Source organism: Gopherus evgoodei, chromosome 1, assembly GCF_007399415.2.
Source record: "Gopherus evgoodei ecotype Sinaloan lineage chromosome 1, rGopEvg1_v1.p, whole genome shotgun sequence".
Lineage (NCBI taxonomy): Eukaryota > Metazoa > Chordata > Testudines > Testudinidae > Gopherus > Gopherus evgoodei.
The window spans coordinates 245,754,795-245,775,591 of NC_044322.1; the positions used below are offsets into that span (position 1 = coordinate 245,754,795).

General features: G+C 38.8%; 1 protein-coding gene across 1 annotated transcript in view; it reads right to left on the minus strand.

The window, feature by feature from the left end:
• Positions 1-20,797, minus strand: part of AEBP2 (AE binding protein 2) — an 84,415-nt gene that overhangs the window by 21,972 nt on the left and 41,646 nt on the right. The window contains 2 exon segments of the mRNA XM_030541762.1: positions 3,250-3,374; positions 16,809-16,995. Of these exon segments, the coding sequence (XP_030397622.1) occupies positions 3,250-3,374; positions 16,809-16,995 (312 nt within the window).

Consider the following 20,797-nt stretch of genomic DNA (forward strand, 5'->3'; position numbering starts at 1 on the left):
GAGGGAACACATACGTCAGGCTTCCTGCCCACGGCAGGAGGAAGTTGGTCCAATAAAAGATATTACCTCATCTACCTTGTCTGAGAAGAAACTACGTAGATTTAAAAATTGTTTGACAGTAAATGCTGTCAAAAGATAAAAGTTTAGCAAAACCATATGGTGGTATGTAGCGAGGAGGTGTGGTCTCCCTCAGAGAGGGACCAAGAAGGACCACAACCCACCCTTGGGCTGCAGAGCCAGGAAAGCCATGCCTACCCTGCCAGAAGCTGAGGGGCAGGACAGGAAGAGAAAGTACAAAAGGCAGGCCCTGTAGCTCAGTTTAGCTGGAGCTGCCAAGAGAGACAGAGGCTTCTCCCCTGCCTCTGGAGTGGGACGTTGAGGAGGAGCTCCCAGGGCTGCCGCCTGAGGACTGGCCAGAGTTCCCAAGGCTGGCACCTGATAGACAACAAGGAGCTGCTGGGGCTACCCCGATGACTGGCCAGAGCTCCCAGGGCTGCTGGCTGATCGAGGCATCGATGAGTGGCTCGGGCTACTGCTGATGACCAATCCCAAGGAGATGGAGGACACCCACAGCACAGAGGTACCTATCTCCCCAACACTTGGAAGTAGCCTGGGAAACTAGACAACAGTCTGGTTGGACCCTGGCCTAATACTAGGTGGGCATGTTGCGGGTGGATCTCCACTGACCCAAGGGCGGACCACTCAGCAACCATTAGGGCCCTGGGTTGGGACTGGTAGAGTAGGATGTGAGGGGGTGTCCCCCTGCAACCCCACTCCTGGGGTGGCAGCCTCCCCGCATTAGGCCAGATGGCCTATGTTTGGCACTCACTCTTGCCTGAGCCCCGAAACTGCCTTACCACTCTGTCATGGTTGCAGGCCAGAGCCCCTAACTGCTTGCTCCCCTGCCCCAGGGTCTGGGCTTATAGACTGTGTTACTGCGTCCTGATTGCAGATTAGAGCCCCTAATTGTTGGTGCCATGCCCTGCCCGAGGGCCAGGGTTCACAGACTCGCCATTGCCCTGCCCAGATCAAGCAGACTGCTAATACCCACTAATTGATTGCAGTGCTAAGGGCTCAACAGCTTCAGAGAAAGACCAGGAGGGACAGCCACGCAGGCTTACACGAGGTATGTTAGGGAACAAAGCAAAAAGTACACATGCCACTGGATGCACAGAAACAGAGGCTTTGACTTCTGGATAGAAGCTCCACACGGACAACTCATTCAGAACTACAGAGGTTGAATTTGAAGGATCAGCAGCTAGCTCCTGGGAAAAGGAAGAAGGTTAGTCAGTTAGCTCCTGTGAGGAGAAGCAGTACTGATGGGCTTTTATAAGCTTGGGCTGTCCTCAGTGGCGTATGAAGTAGAAAGGTTATTGAATGTTGTTATTTTGTTAGTATTATGTTCACTCTTGTTAAACAAGTTTTGTGTTTTGTCAAACCCAGGGATTGTAGGTGTAGTCTAACACTGAGCTTTGAAGAGACCTGCAGGCTCCTCAAAAGAATTAAGAAAAGCAGCCATCAAGGCTCGATATTTACAAGCAAGTTCCTAAGATTACCTTAGACCTTAGTCCATCCCATGCTTTGCTGCACACTGGTCTACCCACATTTGCCATCCTTTCCTGTCAACTGCTCTTCTCTCTAAATCGTCCCCAAGATCAGAGGGGCAAAAAGGATGCAATGATGTTGCACAGGTGCTTAATAAAGTGTGCACCGATGAAAGGGCAAGTCATGACAAAGAGCCTAACTTTTTTTTTATTTTTAAAGTGGAAGGCTTTAAGAACAACTCTAGTCAGAACTGCATGTGAACAGAGGTGATAAACGCAAGAAACCAGGACCTCAACAGAGGAAAGAAGTAACCCTCTAGAATTAACAGTAAATTCAACTGAATAGGCTCAAGGTCAAGTTGCTGATTATTTTATAACGGAGAAGTTAATAATGACTAACCATTATAGGTTAGTACATAGTTATAGCATGCAATTAGATATATATGTTACGAAAGGTATATTTTATGGGGTTTCCTAGACAGAAATTCTAAATCCAATTCACTCTAATTTTTTTTTCTTGTAACTTGTATCATTAGCTTCTCTTACCCTTACAGAAATGTGATTGAAGTCTTAAGCTTAATGCATCCTTCCCATGGGTTGGATTCAACAGCTGGGCTGAGTCCTGTTCTTAGATATGGAGGGTTAGGCCAAGAATAGCCCTCCTTCCTTTCTAGCAGTTGTATGCCTTAAAATCAGTTAACCGTGCACTGAACCCAATTAAATGCTGGTAGTTCAGCGGACTACAATTCCCTTCCCTCCCAATAGTTTTGTTAAAGTTAATCAATTAGTGGCCTGCTGCTTAAAATTCATCACTATGGTTATGTCTTCATTCTCTTGCATATCCACATCACCTGACCTAGGAAGGTAAATTGGGATGCGACATTTTTTGAAATTCCGATTTCTATATTTCATCACTGATGGAACACAATCACACAATTTTTTTAAATGAACCATGCTGATCTCTGCATCAGTGTATATTAATATCCGTCCTATCCATCTACATATTCTTAGTATGAAAAATACAATACAATACTAAAAATATTACACGTAAAAGGGACTGAAATTGAGTTTATCAGCTGCTACTTGCCTAGTATTCTGGTGGTATGCTTATGGGAACTGGACAACAGTGAATTTTTATTAAGATACTTATCTTGGTCATAACTTTTATAATGAAAAAAAGACCTTGATGTAGATCATGGTTGGACGTCCCCATCAGTCCACCAATAGGACCATACAAAAACAAGCATACGTACTTTATAGGACTTCGTTAATTTCTCTTGATAAGTATATTTTCAACTATTCTCATTCTTGTATCCTTTTTTGAATTTTTTTTTTTAATAGTAAGCCCTAAAAATTCCACATTATGATACTAAGAAACTCATACTACAAAGCCAATGAAATGAGTTTTAATTGAGAAGATACCTTGAAATTAAATTGTTCATCACTACGTATCTACTGTTAAGATACTGCCCAAACCTAGGGCACAAAACTCGCATTACTGGAAATAACTGCCAACATACCTTAAAAATTAAGTTCCTCGATTTCCTTGTTTTTAATATTAAGTGAAAATTCCCTATTAATATTTTTGCACATGGAATATCATTAACAAGATCTTCACTCAGGTGAGAATTAGAATATCACTGTAGCCATTACACTTTCAGATATACAAATGCAAATACGAAGGAGGAAACAACATAATACTTACAGTACTATGAAATACAACACTATGGCCTTTTCCTAAACTTTCTATATGAGCTGAGAGGTTGAAGCAGATGGCTCGATGTCGTATGGCATCCAGTGTTTGTGCATCAAAGAAGTCATGTGGTCTTGCTGGAAAAAAAAAATCCTGACTGTTAAACTCCAGGACATCGCAAGCATTCAAATACCTGCGTGTACTTTATATTTACACCAAAAGGCTGTGAAGTGTAATTAACCCGTCAGTTATTTATACTGGTAGTTAGCACTGTATCTTGTCAATATAATCTAAAAATTAATTTGCCTAAAAAGAGAGGGGGAGGGGAAGAGACCAACTCATAAAATTGGCTACCACCTGCCTGTCTTTCAAGTTTGCTCAGAAACATTTACTTTTAAAACTTTCACTTTAAAGTCTCAGCACAGCACCAATATGTGCACTAAACCACACTGTAAATCCTTTTGCTTTTACACTGTTGGAGTACATACTATTCTTTTTTAACCTTCAGTATTAAGAGTAAGGATTTCATAATGGATTTACTGAAGAACGCAGCTTCCCCAGAAGTACTGCACTTTTCTTAAAAAAACGTAGTTCTACTACTCAAACTCAAAACAGATCAACTCCTTTTTAACAACTGGGAACCCAAATGTATGGAAAAAGAAATATTGGAATGCTCCCCAGCACTACAATGAATATATTTGCAAACCTAATTCTCCAAACCACCCTGAAGTGCTGTCCAACTAGTTTCACTACTGCTGCTATGACTTAATTCAAAGTAGTATTTAAAAAGGGAACTCCTGATACTTATAACATACTAAAATAGCAATGGCAGACAAACTGCATGATACTCCAGCAGACCCAGGGAAATTCAGGAAGCAGAATCTCATTAGAGGCCTAACTAAATCACAACTAAAGTTTATCCACTGTTACTCCAATTTTCAAAGACAGACTGACTACCTATTCTATATGGAGTGTTGTTTCAGTCAATCTTTTTTAGGGCTGCAGAGGAACATACATCAAGTTTAAACAGCACTTCAACTATACTGACAGGTAAGAAAATCAGTAAATGATAAGAAATTCTGACCCCCAAAGCAGAGGGTTTATTTGTGGATCATTGTATCTAAAAGTTGACTGAGGGTATATATTTTTTAAAAATCCACGTATTTATCACATGCTTTTAAATCAAAGCACAAAGGACTAAGGCAAAATTAATATTGGTGTACTGGCTATCAACTAAGTTTCTGGGTTTTTTTAAAGCCAGTTTTAAACTCTAGTACTATCCTATTTTCTATGAATACATTGTGCAATACTTCATTTTCTATTGTTTGATACTAAACAAATTGTTGATATTAAAACAAAAATGAACACTTGCCAATTGTGCTCCAACCATTCCATCAGACCTTAAGTTTTAACTTACAGTTTTAGGTGAAGTGGTATTAACATCCTTCTGGTACTGTACAGTCATTGGTTGGGTGAGCTGAAGGTTGGTGAACCAACAGAACTGATTTGTTTCACGTGTTAAAGACATTTGTTTGTTTTTTGGCTAAAGGTGGACCTTACTTGCAAACACTTCAAGAACTGTGAGTAAAAGGCTGCTGCAGTATATGATTTCGGAGAGGTGGGGTGGTTAAAGGACATTTGTCAGATCTAAGCTATTTTTAAGAAAAGCAGAAAATTGCATCTAGTTACAAGGTAAATCCAATTAAAATATACATATTCTCATCTTATTCTGTTAAAAATACTTTAGGCTTTATCTAGCATACATGAATATCATATTAAAGTACATAATGTTAAGTTTTACTGTACTAGTGACAATTTAAAATAATCCTTTAATTTTATGTGACAAAATTTAACAGTTTAACCCTGCATTTAAATAATCTCTACTGAAAGATAAAGTAAAGGTTAGCTCATAAGAGAAGCAAATATTATATCATGGGCTATATCACCGTATAAACTGAAAATTATTTAAGCTTTTAAACAACTTTTACTCTTCCCCCCCTCAAAAAAAAAAAGATTAGTTATTAAATATTTAAGAATAATTCTCAAAATTCTACTGGAAAAAACTATTTTCTACACTCTTAAGACCAATTACTGCTTAGATGTTGGTTTTCACATAATGTGCCTTATTCTCTCAGAAATCAATACTGAAAATTAGGCAATCAGCTCAGTTGTAAGTGCTCTCCTGCTGAAATCAGATAACCTAAAATTGTAGGCCAGGTCACAAGAGGCTACTGAAGCTACAGTTTTTTATACTGAGACTTTATTCTATCAAAGTTGTAATGGCTGCAAAATTTACCTCTGTTTTAACACAGAGCCATAGCCTTGTACCCCAAATAGCCTTAATACTAATTTTCCTTGTTCATAATACAACCATAAAGACATTTCTGTACAAATAAAACATGTACAATTACACTCTAAGACAAGTGTGGTATTTGTATTAGCACCATGAAGGCCTGATTTGGCATAATACTTGAAGCTTCCACAACTGCAGGGATTCTCAACCTTTTTCCACCCATAATCTCAAACCACCAGCTTCTTTCTTCTCTGATCCAATATCTTGGATCCATTACTCAAATGATCCAAATGCAGTCATATATAGTTGTTTAAAGTTCATTGTGCCATATGACACTACTATCCAAATAGATATAAGCAATAATTCCATCACATTGAAAAAGTTATACTTCAGTACTTGACAAATCCACTCACCAGTGGTGAGTAAGACTTTCTCTGGTGAATGGCGTGGTTTAACAGTCTACAGAATCTAAGCTTTCATTCTTTAAATTTTAAATTTTGAGCTTTTGAGTTACAAAGACACCTTTTCCAACCGTGATACAAACATAAACCAATGCATTCCCCTTCCTGAATCTGGAAGTAGCATGAAACAAGGTTTGTAAGCTACAATTGAAGCCTAAATCCTGGTCCCAGAGTATAGCCTGAGCAACCACGTTCTGTTTTAGGAATTTCCTCCAAGGCCTGTGCAGGACCCTCTGGTCCCATAACGTATCTCTATACCAATGGGACCAGTCCATAGCAGCTACAGGATAATACCACTTGGATCCAGGGAAAAAGAAATTCTAATGGTTTATCTAATGTTTCTGAATCTTTTCTACTTCATATCAAAATGTTTTGTACATCTCTGAGGCTAAGTTTCTCAGAATCAGTTAGCCACTCAGCATCCAGGCCACAAAATGCAGAGATGCCAGGTCTGAAAGAAGACTCTTCCAGCTGTCCTGAGAAATCATGTTCATAGACATTGGCAATGTTTCTGGAGGATGTCTGGAAAGTTTTAACCAGTCTGTATCAGTATTGTCTGGGCCTCGCTGGTGCTAATAAAAACAGTACAGCACAGAGCTGGTGGGGAATATTTTGACAAAGCTTTTTTCCACTGGAAAATGTGGATTTGTCAAAACAAATTATTTGCAGGAAAAGGTTGATTTCAACTATTTTTTCTACTTTTTTTTTTTCCAATCTGAAGCTGCCAAAATGTTTTGTTGCGACATTTTTAAATCATTTTCTAAACAAAAAATTCAAAGAAGTCATTTTAAGTAAGTTCAAAATGTAAGCTAATTACAAACAAAAAATGGTGAAAAATCAAAAAAACATTTGATTAACCCAAAGCATTTTTCTATTTTATTTATTTTTGGTTCACGAAAACTTCGGACATTGACTTTTTGTCCTGTTTCAGGATGCGAATTAATTTTTTTTAAATCTCAATCATCATGGGAGGGGAAAACTGTTTCCTGTCCAGCTCTATTACCAAGACTCTTGTTTGATTTTTCCTCAAAAGCCTTGTTTAAAAAAAAAAAAAAAAAAAAAAAAAAAAAAGAGTGTGCATGTATCACACCCCAGTCCACAATATGAAAAATATTTCTGCTTTGAATCTTAAGTTCTGATCCACTCCAACAGTAGGTTTGACGATGTGTTATTTTCTATGTACGGCTTATCCCAGCACTGGAATACTCTTTGAATGAGGGAATCCATTACTGATCATGAGTGTTTGTAAGAAAAATACCTGCTCAGGCCATCTGCCAACTTATTCTGTAATCCAAGCAGAGAGCAATGATTATAACTTGGTGTTCAGGGTACCAGTTCAACAGCCAAGCAGCTCCTCATTGTTTGTTGACATAAACCAGTGTCACGGTACTGAGTATCATGAACTGTCTTGCCTTGAAAGAAAGGGATAAGTATCATGTGCGCCAAGCAGATCACTCTGAGTTCTAATACGTGGATGTACAAATGAATCTGTGTACATGACCACAGATCCTGTGATGGAAAAGATGAGCTCCCCATCACAAACTTGAAGCACCTATCATCATCATCTTTGGGGGAAGAAATGGAGAAAATGGAATGCCCTTGCAAACTTGATCTAGGTTCTTCCACCAATTTAAATATAATAGCATTTCTTGTGGAATCTCAACTGCCACATCTCTGAGATGTCTGCTTGGGTGATAAGTGGACTTGAACTAGACTTGCAAACAACAAAGGTGATGTGTTGGATACTGAGTCACAAATGAACACAATGCCATGTGGCCTAACATTCTTAGACCAGCCCTTATAGTCATCTGTTCATTTGTCTGTAACTGATTTATGAAGTCTGACAAACATCAAACCTGCTTTGAGTTAAGTATGCTCTGCTGTTGGGTCTAGAAATGCTCCTACAAATTCTGTTTTTTGAGTTGGCACTAACAAGAATTTATCTTGGTTGATTTGAGCCCAGAGCAGTGAAAAGCTTAAGAATGTGATGTATGGTGTCTGTGACTTGCTGAGGAGTTTTCCTGAACCAGATAATAATCGTGAATAAAGCTATAATACCCTGACTCTTTAAATGTGCTGTTCCTGTGACATATGAAGACTTTTGAGGCTAATGATAGACAAAGGTAGTTTTCTAGTAGTAGTGTGATGTTGCAACTACAAATCTTAAGTATTTCTTGTGAGCTGGATAGATCAATATATGAAAACACTGCCTGGAAATCAAGAGCTGCAGTACAATCCTGAGAATCTAACATAGGGATAACGGAAGCCAGACTGGCCACACTGAAGCTGAACCAACAAATGAAGATATTGAGTTCTCTCAAATGCATATATACCACCACCACTCTACTCTCTTCTTAGGGACTAAATAAATGGGAATAAAAACCCTTCCCTCTAAACAGAAGATGAACTCCTTCTATTGTTCCCAGTATAAGAAAGGATTTCACCTTCTGATTCAACAATCTCTGGTGAGAAGGGTCCCTGAAAAGGGAGAGGGAAGATTGGTAGGTTTTAGAACTGACTGAAACTGAGTTGAGTAACCTTTTTCAATTACAATTTCTAGGACTCACTGGATTGTGGAACATTGTTCCAAGCTTCTCGAAAATAAAATCAACAACTGTTTTTGAACTGGAAATAGGGATGTTTTAAGGTATATCTACATTCCACACCTCTTTTGGTGACATGTACAATACATACACCACATGCTTCCTTAACAAGGATATAAATAGCAGTATGGACAGTAAAGCGCTGCTTAGCAGAGTGGAGTACAGATATGCCTGAAACCTCTACTCTTTACTCACCCAAAAAGTACCTCACCTGGCCTCCATCTACGTTGCTGTTTTCAACAGTGTAATGTAACTGCTGTCAGAGCCCTTTCCCATTGGAGGGAACTGCCAGAGCCTTTCCCCACCACAGTGAAAGACTTCAGCAGCAGGGAAAGGCTCTGGCACAGGGGAAAGCAGCAGAGAAAGGTTCTGGCACATACTCACTGCTGAACCTTTCCCAGCTGCATCCACTCAGTCACCACCTTTCATTGACATGTGTAGCTGCATACTGCAGTGTGGATGCAACCTGCTTTTCTGCAAACTACACATATACCACACGCCACCACAAGTGACGCACAGTGTAAAAGAAACTTCAGATGAGGTTCCCAACAGCTCTGGATGGAAAACTGTTTTTAAGCTGGCATGTAACTCAGTGAAGCCACAGTAGCAGCAGAGGAGGGTCTTCTATCAAACTTTTATTTCCTTCTGGGAAGTTCAGTGGTATGACTGACAGGAGGAAGCAGGAGCTTGTCTTGAATAAGGTTTGTACCTAAAATGCTTCCTCCTGGGCAGAAAGCTGTAAATGCCCAGGATCTGAGCGCACAGCCCCAAAATCATTTAGTGAAAGTAGACCATTATCAGTTTGGGTGCTGCAATTTAATTTCCATCAAAAACAAAATCTTCTATTACATTCTGAACTTCTCTGGGAATCCCAGAAGATTAGCGCCACGGCATGCCTCATAGGAATAGCTATTGCCACTGACTTAGCTGCAGTATCTGAAGCATTGATTGCTGCTTATAAAGAGGTATCCACAATGAGCTCTCCTTCTGAAGTTAGATATTTTCATCCTTTTTTTGGAGTCTTGTGGTGATACCTTATCAAGGAAGTTAGACACTTTCTGCCCACTTTCATACTAATTATCAGACTCTCTTTTCTAAGACTAGCACATTAATAACTTTTTCTGCCAAAGAGAGCTGTGTGTTTCAGCTCTCTCTCTTTCAGTGTAGATTTTGAATGCTGCTGCCATATCTTTTCCTGAGCTGCAGCAACCATCTGTGACCCAGGTGTTGGGTGCATGTAGAAATATTAAAAGTCTGAAAAACGGACTCTGTATATTGCATCGGCTTTTTTAGAAGATGGTGGAATAGAGGTCGATGTATGATGACCTTCATTCACAGCCAAGCTTCAGGCAAAGAGGAGTGCAATATTTCCTGAAATGTTGTGTGCCTTTTCTTGCACAACCTCTGTTGGTATTTCCAGCACCTCTGCCACTCTACAAAGAAGATTTAGAAAAAAACTTATATACAACGGGGCAGAAAGTATAAGATATGTCAGCTTCACTTGGTGATGAAGATATGCCTGCAGGAGCAACTTTAATAGAATAATGTTGCTTTTCTTCATAAACATGTAAATTCTCAAGTTCTATACAGAAGAGCTAGGACGTAGTTGCTGTTGTACCTGGATTTCTGTCAAGAAGGATCTGGATTTGGATCGAAAAGAGGAGCAGGGCTTCCTAATATGACACATGCTCAAGCTGCCCAGTATGGCCAGGAATGAGAACCATATGCAGTAAGTGGGTAGCCAGAGTGAGGGATACCAAGAAGTTGGTCTCTCCCTACATTCCATTTGCCTACTAGGACTCCTAGCTCTGGAATCCCCATCTGAAAAGTAGGAGCCATAAGACTGTTGCCTAGGTGAGTATGTGGTGACTCCCCACTATGATCTTCTGAGAGAGAAGCAGTACAAGTCCTCCACATGTAGCGGAGGAGCAGAGCTAGTAGATGCCTGTGGGTCTAAGGAAAGGAGATTCTTTACTAGCGCCAACGACGGCCCTGGTACCATAGCAGTTGGTACTGTGGCAGGTATTTTCACTATGAAAGACAATAAAGGTGACTCTGGCAGTGCTGATACAATTAAATCCTCCATTACATAAGCTGCTGGTACTGACAACAACAAATTAGAAGTTGTCAGCACTACAGTAGATGGTGGTACTACAGATCCATACTGAAGGCAGCTAGAGATGAACTCTTAAATAGTACTAGAGCACAGATAGTGAGATTTCTATGCGTATCCAAGAGACCTTGGTCAGGCCTCAAGCAACACTCATCTGAAAGGAAAGACAAGGAGATTTTCCCCTCTCTTTTGCTAGGTCCCTGGGACCACATCTGTGTTTCTTACGGGAGTGGTGCTGTGTCCTACCATTTTCAACTCCTGAGGAAGACATGGCATCTGGAACAGCCTAGGAATGCTTCAGTGAAGAAGCAGGAGCCTCGAAACTTCAAGAGCCAGTGCCTACCAAGGCACTTTCAGAAGAGGACTGCTCTGAGCCAGAAGATTCTCGTCTGCCCTTATCCAAGGAAAGTCTCATTTATTTATCTAAAAGAATCATGTTCAAGCACTCTGTGATGGTCTGTACCCCTGTATTCACCCCTCCCACACTATTATAATAATCTTGGTACAAAGTACGCTTTGGGAGTTCTTATCTGAAAACCCGTAACTCACTGGTCAATGCTGTCCTGGCAAAATATGTGTTGCTCCATTGAATTAAGTTATGAGATTCCACTGTATGATGTTACTGAAACATTCAAATTCTGGGAGTGGCCAAACTACTTTGTCAGAGACAATGGGCAAACTGACACCTCAGTCAGGTATAAACAAGGTCAAACAGGCCATCCATCACCTGCTTGCATGGCCATTCATTAGCAGGCAAAGGGACATGGATGAAAGTCTACATCTTAGCAAAGAAACAGCATAGCGTTCCCGACAATGGGGACAGCCTGGGCACCCTGCTGCCTGATGGAGAAGCCTCTCAAAGGCGGGAGAGGACCATAAAAGGAAAGGTTTCCTCCCTTTTTCTCTGCCCACAGCATTCACGACACTTGAAGAACAAAGAAAACAACACTGGACTACGGGAGGTATCTTGACTAAAAGAAGTTCAGCCAGTAGGACTGTTGAAACAGGTGGTGAGATACTTTGCTTTGAATTTACTCTAGTTAGTCACTTTTTTTTTTGTAAACAATTCTGACTTTCATGCCTCACTTCCTGTATTCATTTAAAATCTCTCTCTGTAGTTAATAAACTTGTTTTATCTTTATCAGTGTGTTTGAAATGAAGTGTTTGGGAAACTCCATTTGGGATAACAGGATTTGTATATATCATTTTCTATTAATAAAATGATGGACTTCACATGAGCCTGTATTGTTCAGGAGAAAGTCTGGGATTGGAAGCATGCTGTTGTCACCCTGCAGTGTGGTTCAAGAGTGGCTGGCTGCAGAACTCATACAATGTGACTGGGAGTGACTACATGCTGGAGGCTGTGTGACAGCAGATCAGGAGTGGTGGCTACAGCACAAAGCACTGTAAAGAGCACCCCAGGTAAGAAGGCTGAGGTGACACAGCTGTTCATCAGCACAGACTGTACCTGGGGTATGTCACACATGCACCCCAGGCTATTAGGGTTCCTCTGGAGAATAAATGAAAAACAACATTTCTCAGAGGTATGTCCCTCACGAAGAAAAAATAATAATGCCAATTACTGAGTAGTATAGCTGTGCCACACAAACAGCAATATTTAAAAACCAGGATATTTTTGGTCAGCTATGAAGTTGACCATCTGGTACTGGTAAACATATAGCTAGAAATAGTTAAACCAAACTAAAACCTAATAAAAATACTATCCTAACTACTAATGTATTATTAAGGGATTGTCTAATATTAGTGGGATAACACGCACTGTAGAAGTGTGATTTCTAAAGTGCATTAATGTGTGGCACATTAGTTGGTCCATGTAGTCCCTGCTGATGAGCATTAAAGATTTATTTGTGTGCCTTAGGCCTTGTCTCCACTTGAAACACTACAGTGTAGACACTACCTATGCTAGTGGGAAGGGTTCTCTCATCAGCACAGATAATTCAGCTCCCCAAGAGATGGTAGCTAGATTGATTGAATAATTCTTCTGTCAATATAGTGCTGTCTACACCAAAGGTTAGGTCATCTTACTTATGCCACCCAGAGGTATGGATTTTTCATTTCCCTGAGCCATGGGACTGGATGAAAACTAACTTTTTAATGTAGAGCTGGCCTTTACAAATTACTGTTTCAAACAGCACTATATTAAGGCATGCCAACAGGGACCACACGGAATTATTAATGCACAACATGTTAGTGTGCTTTAGAAATCACACCCTTGTAGAATTCATTACACCACTGTGTAGACAAGACCTAAGAAGGAACTATATATAAAAATTCTGTTTTAAAGACCACAAGTGCATGAGACAGGGAAACTGCTCTCTATTACAGGTGATAAGAAGGAACTGAGGGATGGCTGGCCCTACTCCCCCCTTTATGCCTTTGGAAGGGGTGGGGGCTCTCCCTGGTATAGGCATGGTCCCAACAGGCACAGCCTGCCCAAATATTCCAATTGAGTGCATGGAATGTAGGCACACCACGAGCAGAATACACACAGACAAGCAACTGAAGAAGCTTAGATTCTGTAGCAAATATGAAGACACACTTTAGGGTCACGGTACAAAGTTGAGAATCACTTTCAATAAGTTTGGATGGATGCCTCCAAATGTATTAGGAACAGAGAATCTGAGGCTACACAGAACAGAATTCAGTAGCAGAGATATTATGACTGTGAGCATGAGTGTCAATTTTGATAGCACTTATAGTAACAAGGTCAGTAAGTCGCCATCTGACTGCTTATGTAATCAGCTAGGAAGGTGTCTACAGCAAGAGAAAGAAAAAAAAAAATCACATTGTCAAAAAATACTAGATTCAACTTCACACAATATCTAATCTTTCAATACCAATTGTTTTTAAACCCATATATGCCTATAACAAGCAACTGAAAAAAATATACACAGTGTTTATGAACAGGAAGACAAAATATAAACTAGTTTAAGACCAGTAAAATATCAACATGTAGAATAAACTGTTCATATTCTAGTAAATTAAGTAAGATCTTGCTTTTGTCACCTAAACATTCATGGTAACCTATTTTGTGTTAATACGCTCCACTGAGAACCTCGGGTTTGAGCAGAGAATCTGATCTCTTTACTTTGACTTCTACAGATGTAAACACAAGGCTATTTTCAGTGTAATAATGTATAAACAATCAATAGCTAGTATTTTCATTACACACTTAATTCTAAATAACAAAAAATAATTGCCTGAGTTATAAACTGTAACCAGGTGCACAGAATTTCCTCCTCAAAGGAGGAGGGAAATAAGTACTTTCTTCAGTAATGAAAAAGGAATTTGGAAGGTTGGTGGAGAGGTGACGAACTTTAGGAATTTATTTTTTCTGAATTATTTTAGCAAACTGTATGTTATCGTATTTCAGAATTTGTTTGATCAATAACTTATTCTAACCTGAGCTGCTCAGTACCTCTGAAAGTCAGGCCACTCGTTCAAGTACTTAAATACAGATCTGGGCTATGTCTACATTATGGGCACTACAGCAGTATGATGACACTCCTGCAACTGTGCCACAGTAGCACCATAGTGTAGACACTTTCTCCAGTGATGAAAGGGGTTTTTCCTTTGATGTAGGAAAGGAAGCAGCCATAGCTAGTTCGATGAAAGAATTCTTCCATCCACCTACCGCATCTACACTGGCGGTTAGATCAGCTTAACGACGGAACTCAGAGGTGTGAAAAATCCAAACCTCGAGTGCGGTAGCTATGTCAACCTAACTTTTAAGTGGGACCAGACCTTAGATCAGCAATACTCAGACTGAGGCTTGGGATCCGCACGTAGCTCTTTAATGTGTCTGCTATGGCTCTTTGCAGCACAGATTAAAACACTGATTTAATTATTAACCAATCAGGATTCTTTTACTATGTTATTAACCAACTGCAGAATACCTGGTCAGTCATTTTGCTGTGACAATAATTATATAATCCACTTGCCTCTCTGTTTCTTCAAATGTAGTGTACCTAAAGTTATGTATCAACTCAGACCTCAGTGGTTCAGGAGCTAAATTTTACTACATATAAAAATAGTAAATGGAACAATGAATTCACACTACTGTGGCTCTTTTGGGTAATGCTGGTTACTAATTTGACTCCTAAACCACTGAGGTCTGAGTATCACTGCCTTAGATGCCTAACTTTAGGCCCACTACTTTTAAAGAAATAAAGACAAACAGAATTATGAGACCATTAAGGAGTCTGATTTCAGAGCCTAACAAGATTTGTAACCCATGGAGAAAGTTTTAAAACAAGCTACCTATACGTAGCATTTTAGGAAAGTGTTATCAGCTTTGGATAAATGTTCTGGTCATATGGCCTTTGGAGAAGTACATTACAGGAGCTATCCTCAACTCAGTTAGATGGGAATTTTGCCTTAAGGTAAAATCATTCAAAGAGCTTTGTTGAATGGGGCAAGAAAACTGCCAGTGTTAATGGCAACTGTCAGTTCTCTTTCTATATAGAACTTAATTTTGGAAGTCAAGTGAAGCAAATTACAACATAATAAGAGAGACAGGCATGTAACCAAAGAGTAGGAGCTGTGAATATTACTTGCTTTAAAAGAAAAAATTACTCATGAAGCCACATATATAAAGATTAAAGAGCTACAGGATGTCAGCATGCTGAAGAGAACTCCAACAGAAAAATACCTTGCATGAAGTCCTGTAAGGAAGAATTTCTCAAGCAATGTCAAAAGGGGAAAAAATTAGTAGTTCTACACATTGTTTATGAAACATTAGACAAAATGGCATAGTAACTTAAATTATCCAAGCAACACATGTACACAAGATAAAAGAAGGAAGAGAAACAGATTTCGAATCACAGAATCTAGAAAAATTAGAAGACCTATTGGGTCATCTAGTCCCTCTCCCAGCGAGTACTGTTCCTTACTGCCCATTCCTGGTTTCTCCTTCCTGATTAACTTGCATCAGATTCTTTTACTTCAGATTTATCTTGCATTTGTCCAAGATAATCTCATTTTATCATCTTCCACTCACATTAATCTCTCCAGGTCACTTTACATGATGTGTTTGTAACTCTTATCACCACCTACAACTTTTTACAGATTTTTCCATTTACTTCCCCATTACATACAGAGTATATATTCTTTACACAAGATCTGTAGAAAATTTCAATATATTTATATTATAGCTATGTAAATCTCAAAGGATGTAGATAACTTGATGCTGGCAAAGAGCTGTGTCACAGCTTTAACTGAGGAAGCTCTGACTTGACTCTTATGACTCAATCACGTTCAATCAAATATAAATAAGACGTGCATACTGCCAATTTAAAAGTTTTTTTTGGACATAAGACTCAATACTTTCCAATTTGGATACTTAAAGTCAGCCACCTAAATCATATTTTGACTTCAAATGAGCTGTAGGGCTCAGCATCTCTGAAAGTGCAGTCATTTATTTTGAGATGCCTAGCTTTAGTCATGCAAGTTTTGGCAAGCTCCAGAAGCTCCTGTTAAGTCTTCACTGGACGGAAGTGCTTCAAATGCAAATCAGACACACTAACTAGCAGAAAGAAAAGATCTGTTTTGATTTGCAGCTGATCAAGTTTTTTACACCACATTTTCATACTGGATCTCGGAGCCATCAGTATTTTCAGACCAAATGCTGAAAACATTATTATTCGTTTCAGTTTTACGCTGAACTCATTCTTCAAACCAGGAATAATGAAGATTCTGTTACTCAAAGTGATTTCCTTTGATTTTTCAGCCTTTATTTTTGTGTGTAAAAAGCGATCAGTTGTCATTTCAATAAGTGAACTTAAACTTAGTAAGGTTTTCTAGATCACTTCATAAAACTGTTTTTCCCCCCACTCAATATTTACATATAACACTTTAATTTTTGTATCAGAAAAACCTTTCCCAACAGCCCCTCTGCACAAAGATACTTATTGCTGCCTCACTGCCTGGCAAATATATCCTAGACTTCTCTGAATTTAATTGGAAAGGGATCTCAAATATGCAGCTGGGGGCATAGAGAGATGGCATGGTGGAAGGAAAAGAGGAAAATAAGATAATACTGTCAATGGAGGTAAAAAAATCAGTACAACCCATACACTTACGTAATGAGCGTCGTCTCTTGTTCTTTAACTTCCTTCTTTTGTTCATTCCAGCTTTAGAAGGAGATTCCTCTTTGGCCTTTGGCTGGCTGGCAACTTTTGAAGAGTTCTGTTGGCTGAAGTGCGTGGGCACATGACGAGCCAGCCCTCCCTGAGATGCAAAACTGGCATTGCACCCACCAACCACACACTAAAGGGAAACAAATTGACAAGAGAATATTGGGGCAATCTGTGGCATTCATTCAAGTGGCAGATAGTCTGCAGAGAATTGATTTGTTATATTTTAGGTTTTTTCAGTTTACCTTTTCTTACTTGAATTCCAGCAAATTAGAAGAATCAATTCAAGTTCTCAAAAGCGCATGAAATTCTATGCAAGAACAGAAAAACTGATACAAATGCCCATCCTAACTCCTGTCACGTATTTTTCCAGTGAAACAGATTGCTGTACAGCACAAAAAAAAAGTTCTCAACGCTCAGAGAAAAACCTTAGACACTGTACCTACAGCTCTTGCTAAAAGAAGCATATCCATTCACTCTCATCCTCAATGACATTTCCCCTTTCAATTCAAACTTACCCCTATTTCAAAACCCTCCATTCATGAACTAGCTCTACTCTGCAGTTACTTTACAACCTTATTTACTTATTAAATATAATGTTCTCTTACATCTACCTCTTCTGGTCTTCCTTGTGACAATTCACAGTTTGAGATTGTTTTATAAAAAGTACTTTTTGAGCTTAACGCTTACATGAAGTACTATACTATTAATAAAGGATCCTTATTTTTAAAAGATACTGTAATTCATTTTTTACAAATTTTAAGTACTTCAGTTATTTTGGATTAGTACGGTAACCTTAGCAAATTTTTTGAGAAAATGCGTAATCAAAAGCTAATGACAGAAAACAAAACAGAAAAACAAGATGAGACCAAGAAATCTCCTGGTCAAACATAAGAATTACAGATATAGTCAGTGTTCTTATATCTGTGGTTATATGAAACAATTAGACAAAAGGTAAATCATAAAACAATGGTTCAACAACGCACAAAATTCAGTATTTGTCTTAGTTTTAGTTCATAGACAAAATGTTTTAATTTCACTTTGATTAGGAGCTGGGGAGGGAAATCTTCCCTCCAGGGTCTCACACTTGAAAATGGAAGTAGGAGGGAAAAGATTCTGACGTTCATTTTGGGATAAGAATGGATGTGTGTGAATGTAATAATTTTTTCAGCTCCCTTTCCAAGTAACAGTGATAGTTCACTGTACTAGTAGCTGACAGGAACTAAATCATCACTGCCCAACAATGTGCTCTTATTTCTCTCTCCCTCCCTACTATCACACTTTGTTGTTTGAGTTTGGCCTGCATCCTCTTATTTCCCTTCTCACTTATGAAAACTCCCTTGATAGTCAGGCACTGCAGCGGCTGGAGGAGTGCAGGAGGCTGTAACTCTGCAGGTAATGACATCCATGAGCAGTCCAAGAAATAAAACCACAAACCTCTTCCTCACATATCCTGAGCTTGCAAATTAGGCTCATTCCCAACTGAGCCATTCTGAGCTGCATAATAGAGAATGTAGGCCATGATTACACAATGGGCAACTCTATCCTGGGAAGCAGTGACTCTGAAAAAGATTTGGGTAATCAGCTGAACATGAGCTCCCAATGTTATGCTATGGCCAAAAGAGCTAAAATGAACCGGGGATGGATAAACAAGGGAATTTCGAATAGGAAAGGACATTTTATTTCTCTATTTGGTATTGCTATGACTGTTATTGGAATACTGTGTCCACTTCTGGTGCTCACAAATCAAGAAGGATGTTGATAATTTGGAGAGGGCTCTCAGAAGAGCCACAACAATGATTAGAGGATTTAAAAACATGCCTCCCAGTGACAGACTCAACGAGCTCAATCTATCTATTTTAACGAAGAGAAGATAGAGAGATGACTTGATTACAATCTGTAAGTATTTACATCAGGAACAAATACTGGGCTCTTCAAGCTAGCAGAGGTATAACATGACCCAATGGCTACAAGTTGAAGGTAGACAAATTCAGACTGGCATAAATCAGGCATAAATTTTTAACAGTGAGCAATCAGACACTGGAACAATTTACTAAGGGTCATGGTGGATTACTCATCACTAACAATTTTTAAATCAAGATTGGATATTTTTCTATAAAATATGTTTTAGGAATTATTTAGTGACAGTTCTATAGACACTTGTTATATACAGGAGGTCAGACTAGATGAGCACAATCATCCCTTTGGCTTTGGAACCTGTGAATCACATATTAGCAACTAATAAGTGCATCTGTGAACAAATTAAACACAGTGGTCCAGGATCCTAGCATTATTTACACAACTGTATAGCTGGAGTAACACCAATGTGACTTCAACCACCCTGAATTCATAGTCATGTGAAATAAGAATCTGAGCATAGTCATGTTAAAGAAAAATAAATAAAAAAATCAAACTTGTGCCAGCAGAAGTAAGGATGAAAACAAATATCTGAAAGCGTAATTTCTAGCAAAAAATGTTTCTTCTGTAGTTCTGAAATCATTAAAAGCTGGTGATTTCTACATGAACACAAGATGGTTTCATGAAAGGAAATGGAATGTCACTAAAATAAAACTTGAGGTTCTATACTATTTAGCCCTTATAAAAAAAATAGGGCTCCCTACTGAAGCTGTGTGACCAGCCTTCTTAACTTTCACTGAGAAATCTTCCTAGCTCCATTAGCTCTGACAATATTGGAACAAAGCAGAAAACCTGACCTTAAGCAGAACCACACTCCTTGCAAAATTTAAAGCCACACTCTTAGCAATGTGTGCTAGAGCTCAGAAAATAGTCCCAGAAAAAAAAAAAGGACTAGTAAATGAAACTGGAACAGTAATATATTCTAAAAATATACCAGGTAAATGTGTACCAGACATGTTTCTGGAAGCCAGGTTCATAAGACACAGTGGTGTTTCTAGTCTGTTTGGGTGTATTACACAGCTGGTCAAAACTTCATTGTTCTCCAACCACACACAAGATATTCAAGAGATTCACCACAAAAATCAGTACTTGCTCTATCCAAAACTGAGCTTTATTCCAGGTCATTACTGACACAGCGTACTTACATACTCAAGTAGGTGCAGTTTACATCTAAAAAGCACCCAAAAATGGTTAGTTATAAAGTTAAGCAATTGAGCCTGCAAACAAGATACAAAAGTATTTATTTATAAGGACCATTTCTTTTACTGTGTCTTCATGTGCAACATATTTTGACAATAGTTGGTTATATTATTAGAGCTAGTTAAAACAAGTGTAGTATATCACAGATGCTACAGAATACTTTGCAGTCAAGAGGAAATAGAAGAGAAAAATGTCTTACCTGTTCTTTTCTTTTTTTCTCTAAAATAATATATCCAGCAATCCGTTACTAATGGGTTATGTCTCTTCCTCTCCAAAGATATAGGAGCAGTTCAGGCTGTCATTTCAGGATCTCTGGACTTTAAATCCCATCTAATCAGCTTCCCACCAAATACTTATACAGGTTTAAAAGACCTCTGATAAATCAAACTCAACTATTATGCATCACTTTAAACCTCTCTCTTTCAGAAACTCAGATCTAAAGGTTTTTTCGGTTTTGTTTGTTAATACCATAGGGTGGGTCCGGATTGGTGGATATGTTACTTCAAGAGAAAATAAGTTAACATGTAAGAAGTTTAATTTCTCCAGTGTACCCATACCCACCATTACTAATGGGCTGTAATGAACATTGAATTTAATTTACAGAATAGGTAGGGAAAAGCAAGAAATAGGCAGTAAAGAAGTAAAACAAAAGATCTGCTATAATCCCCTTTTAAATATAAATGCTATTTTGGAATTATAGCTTGTGCTATATAAGAAACTCTCAGTGCCAACTTACATTTTGAAAAGCTTTAACTAGACATATTACCATAGATTTCTCTTAAGAAATCTGCACTCTTTCTGACCATACAGCTGTTCTC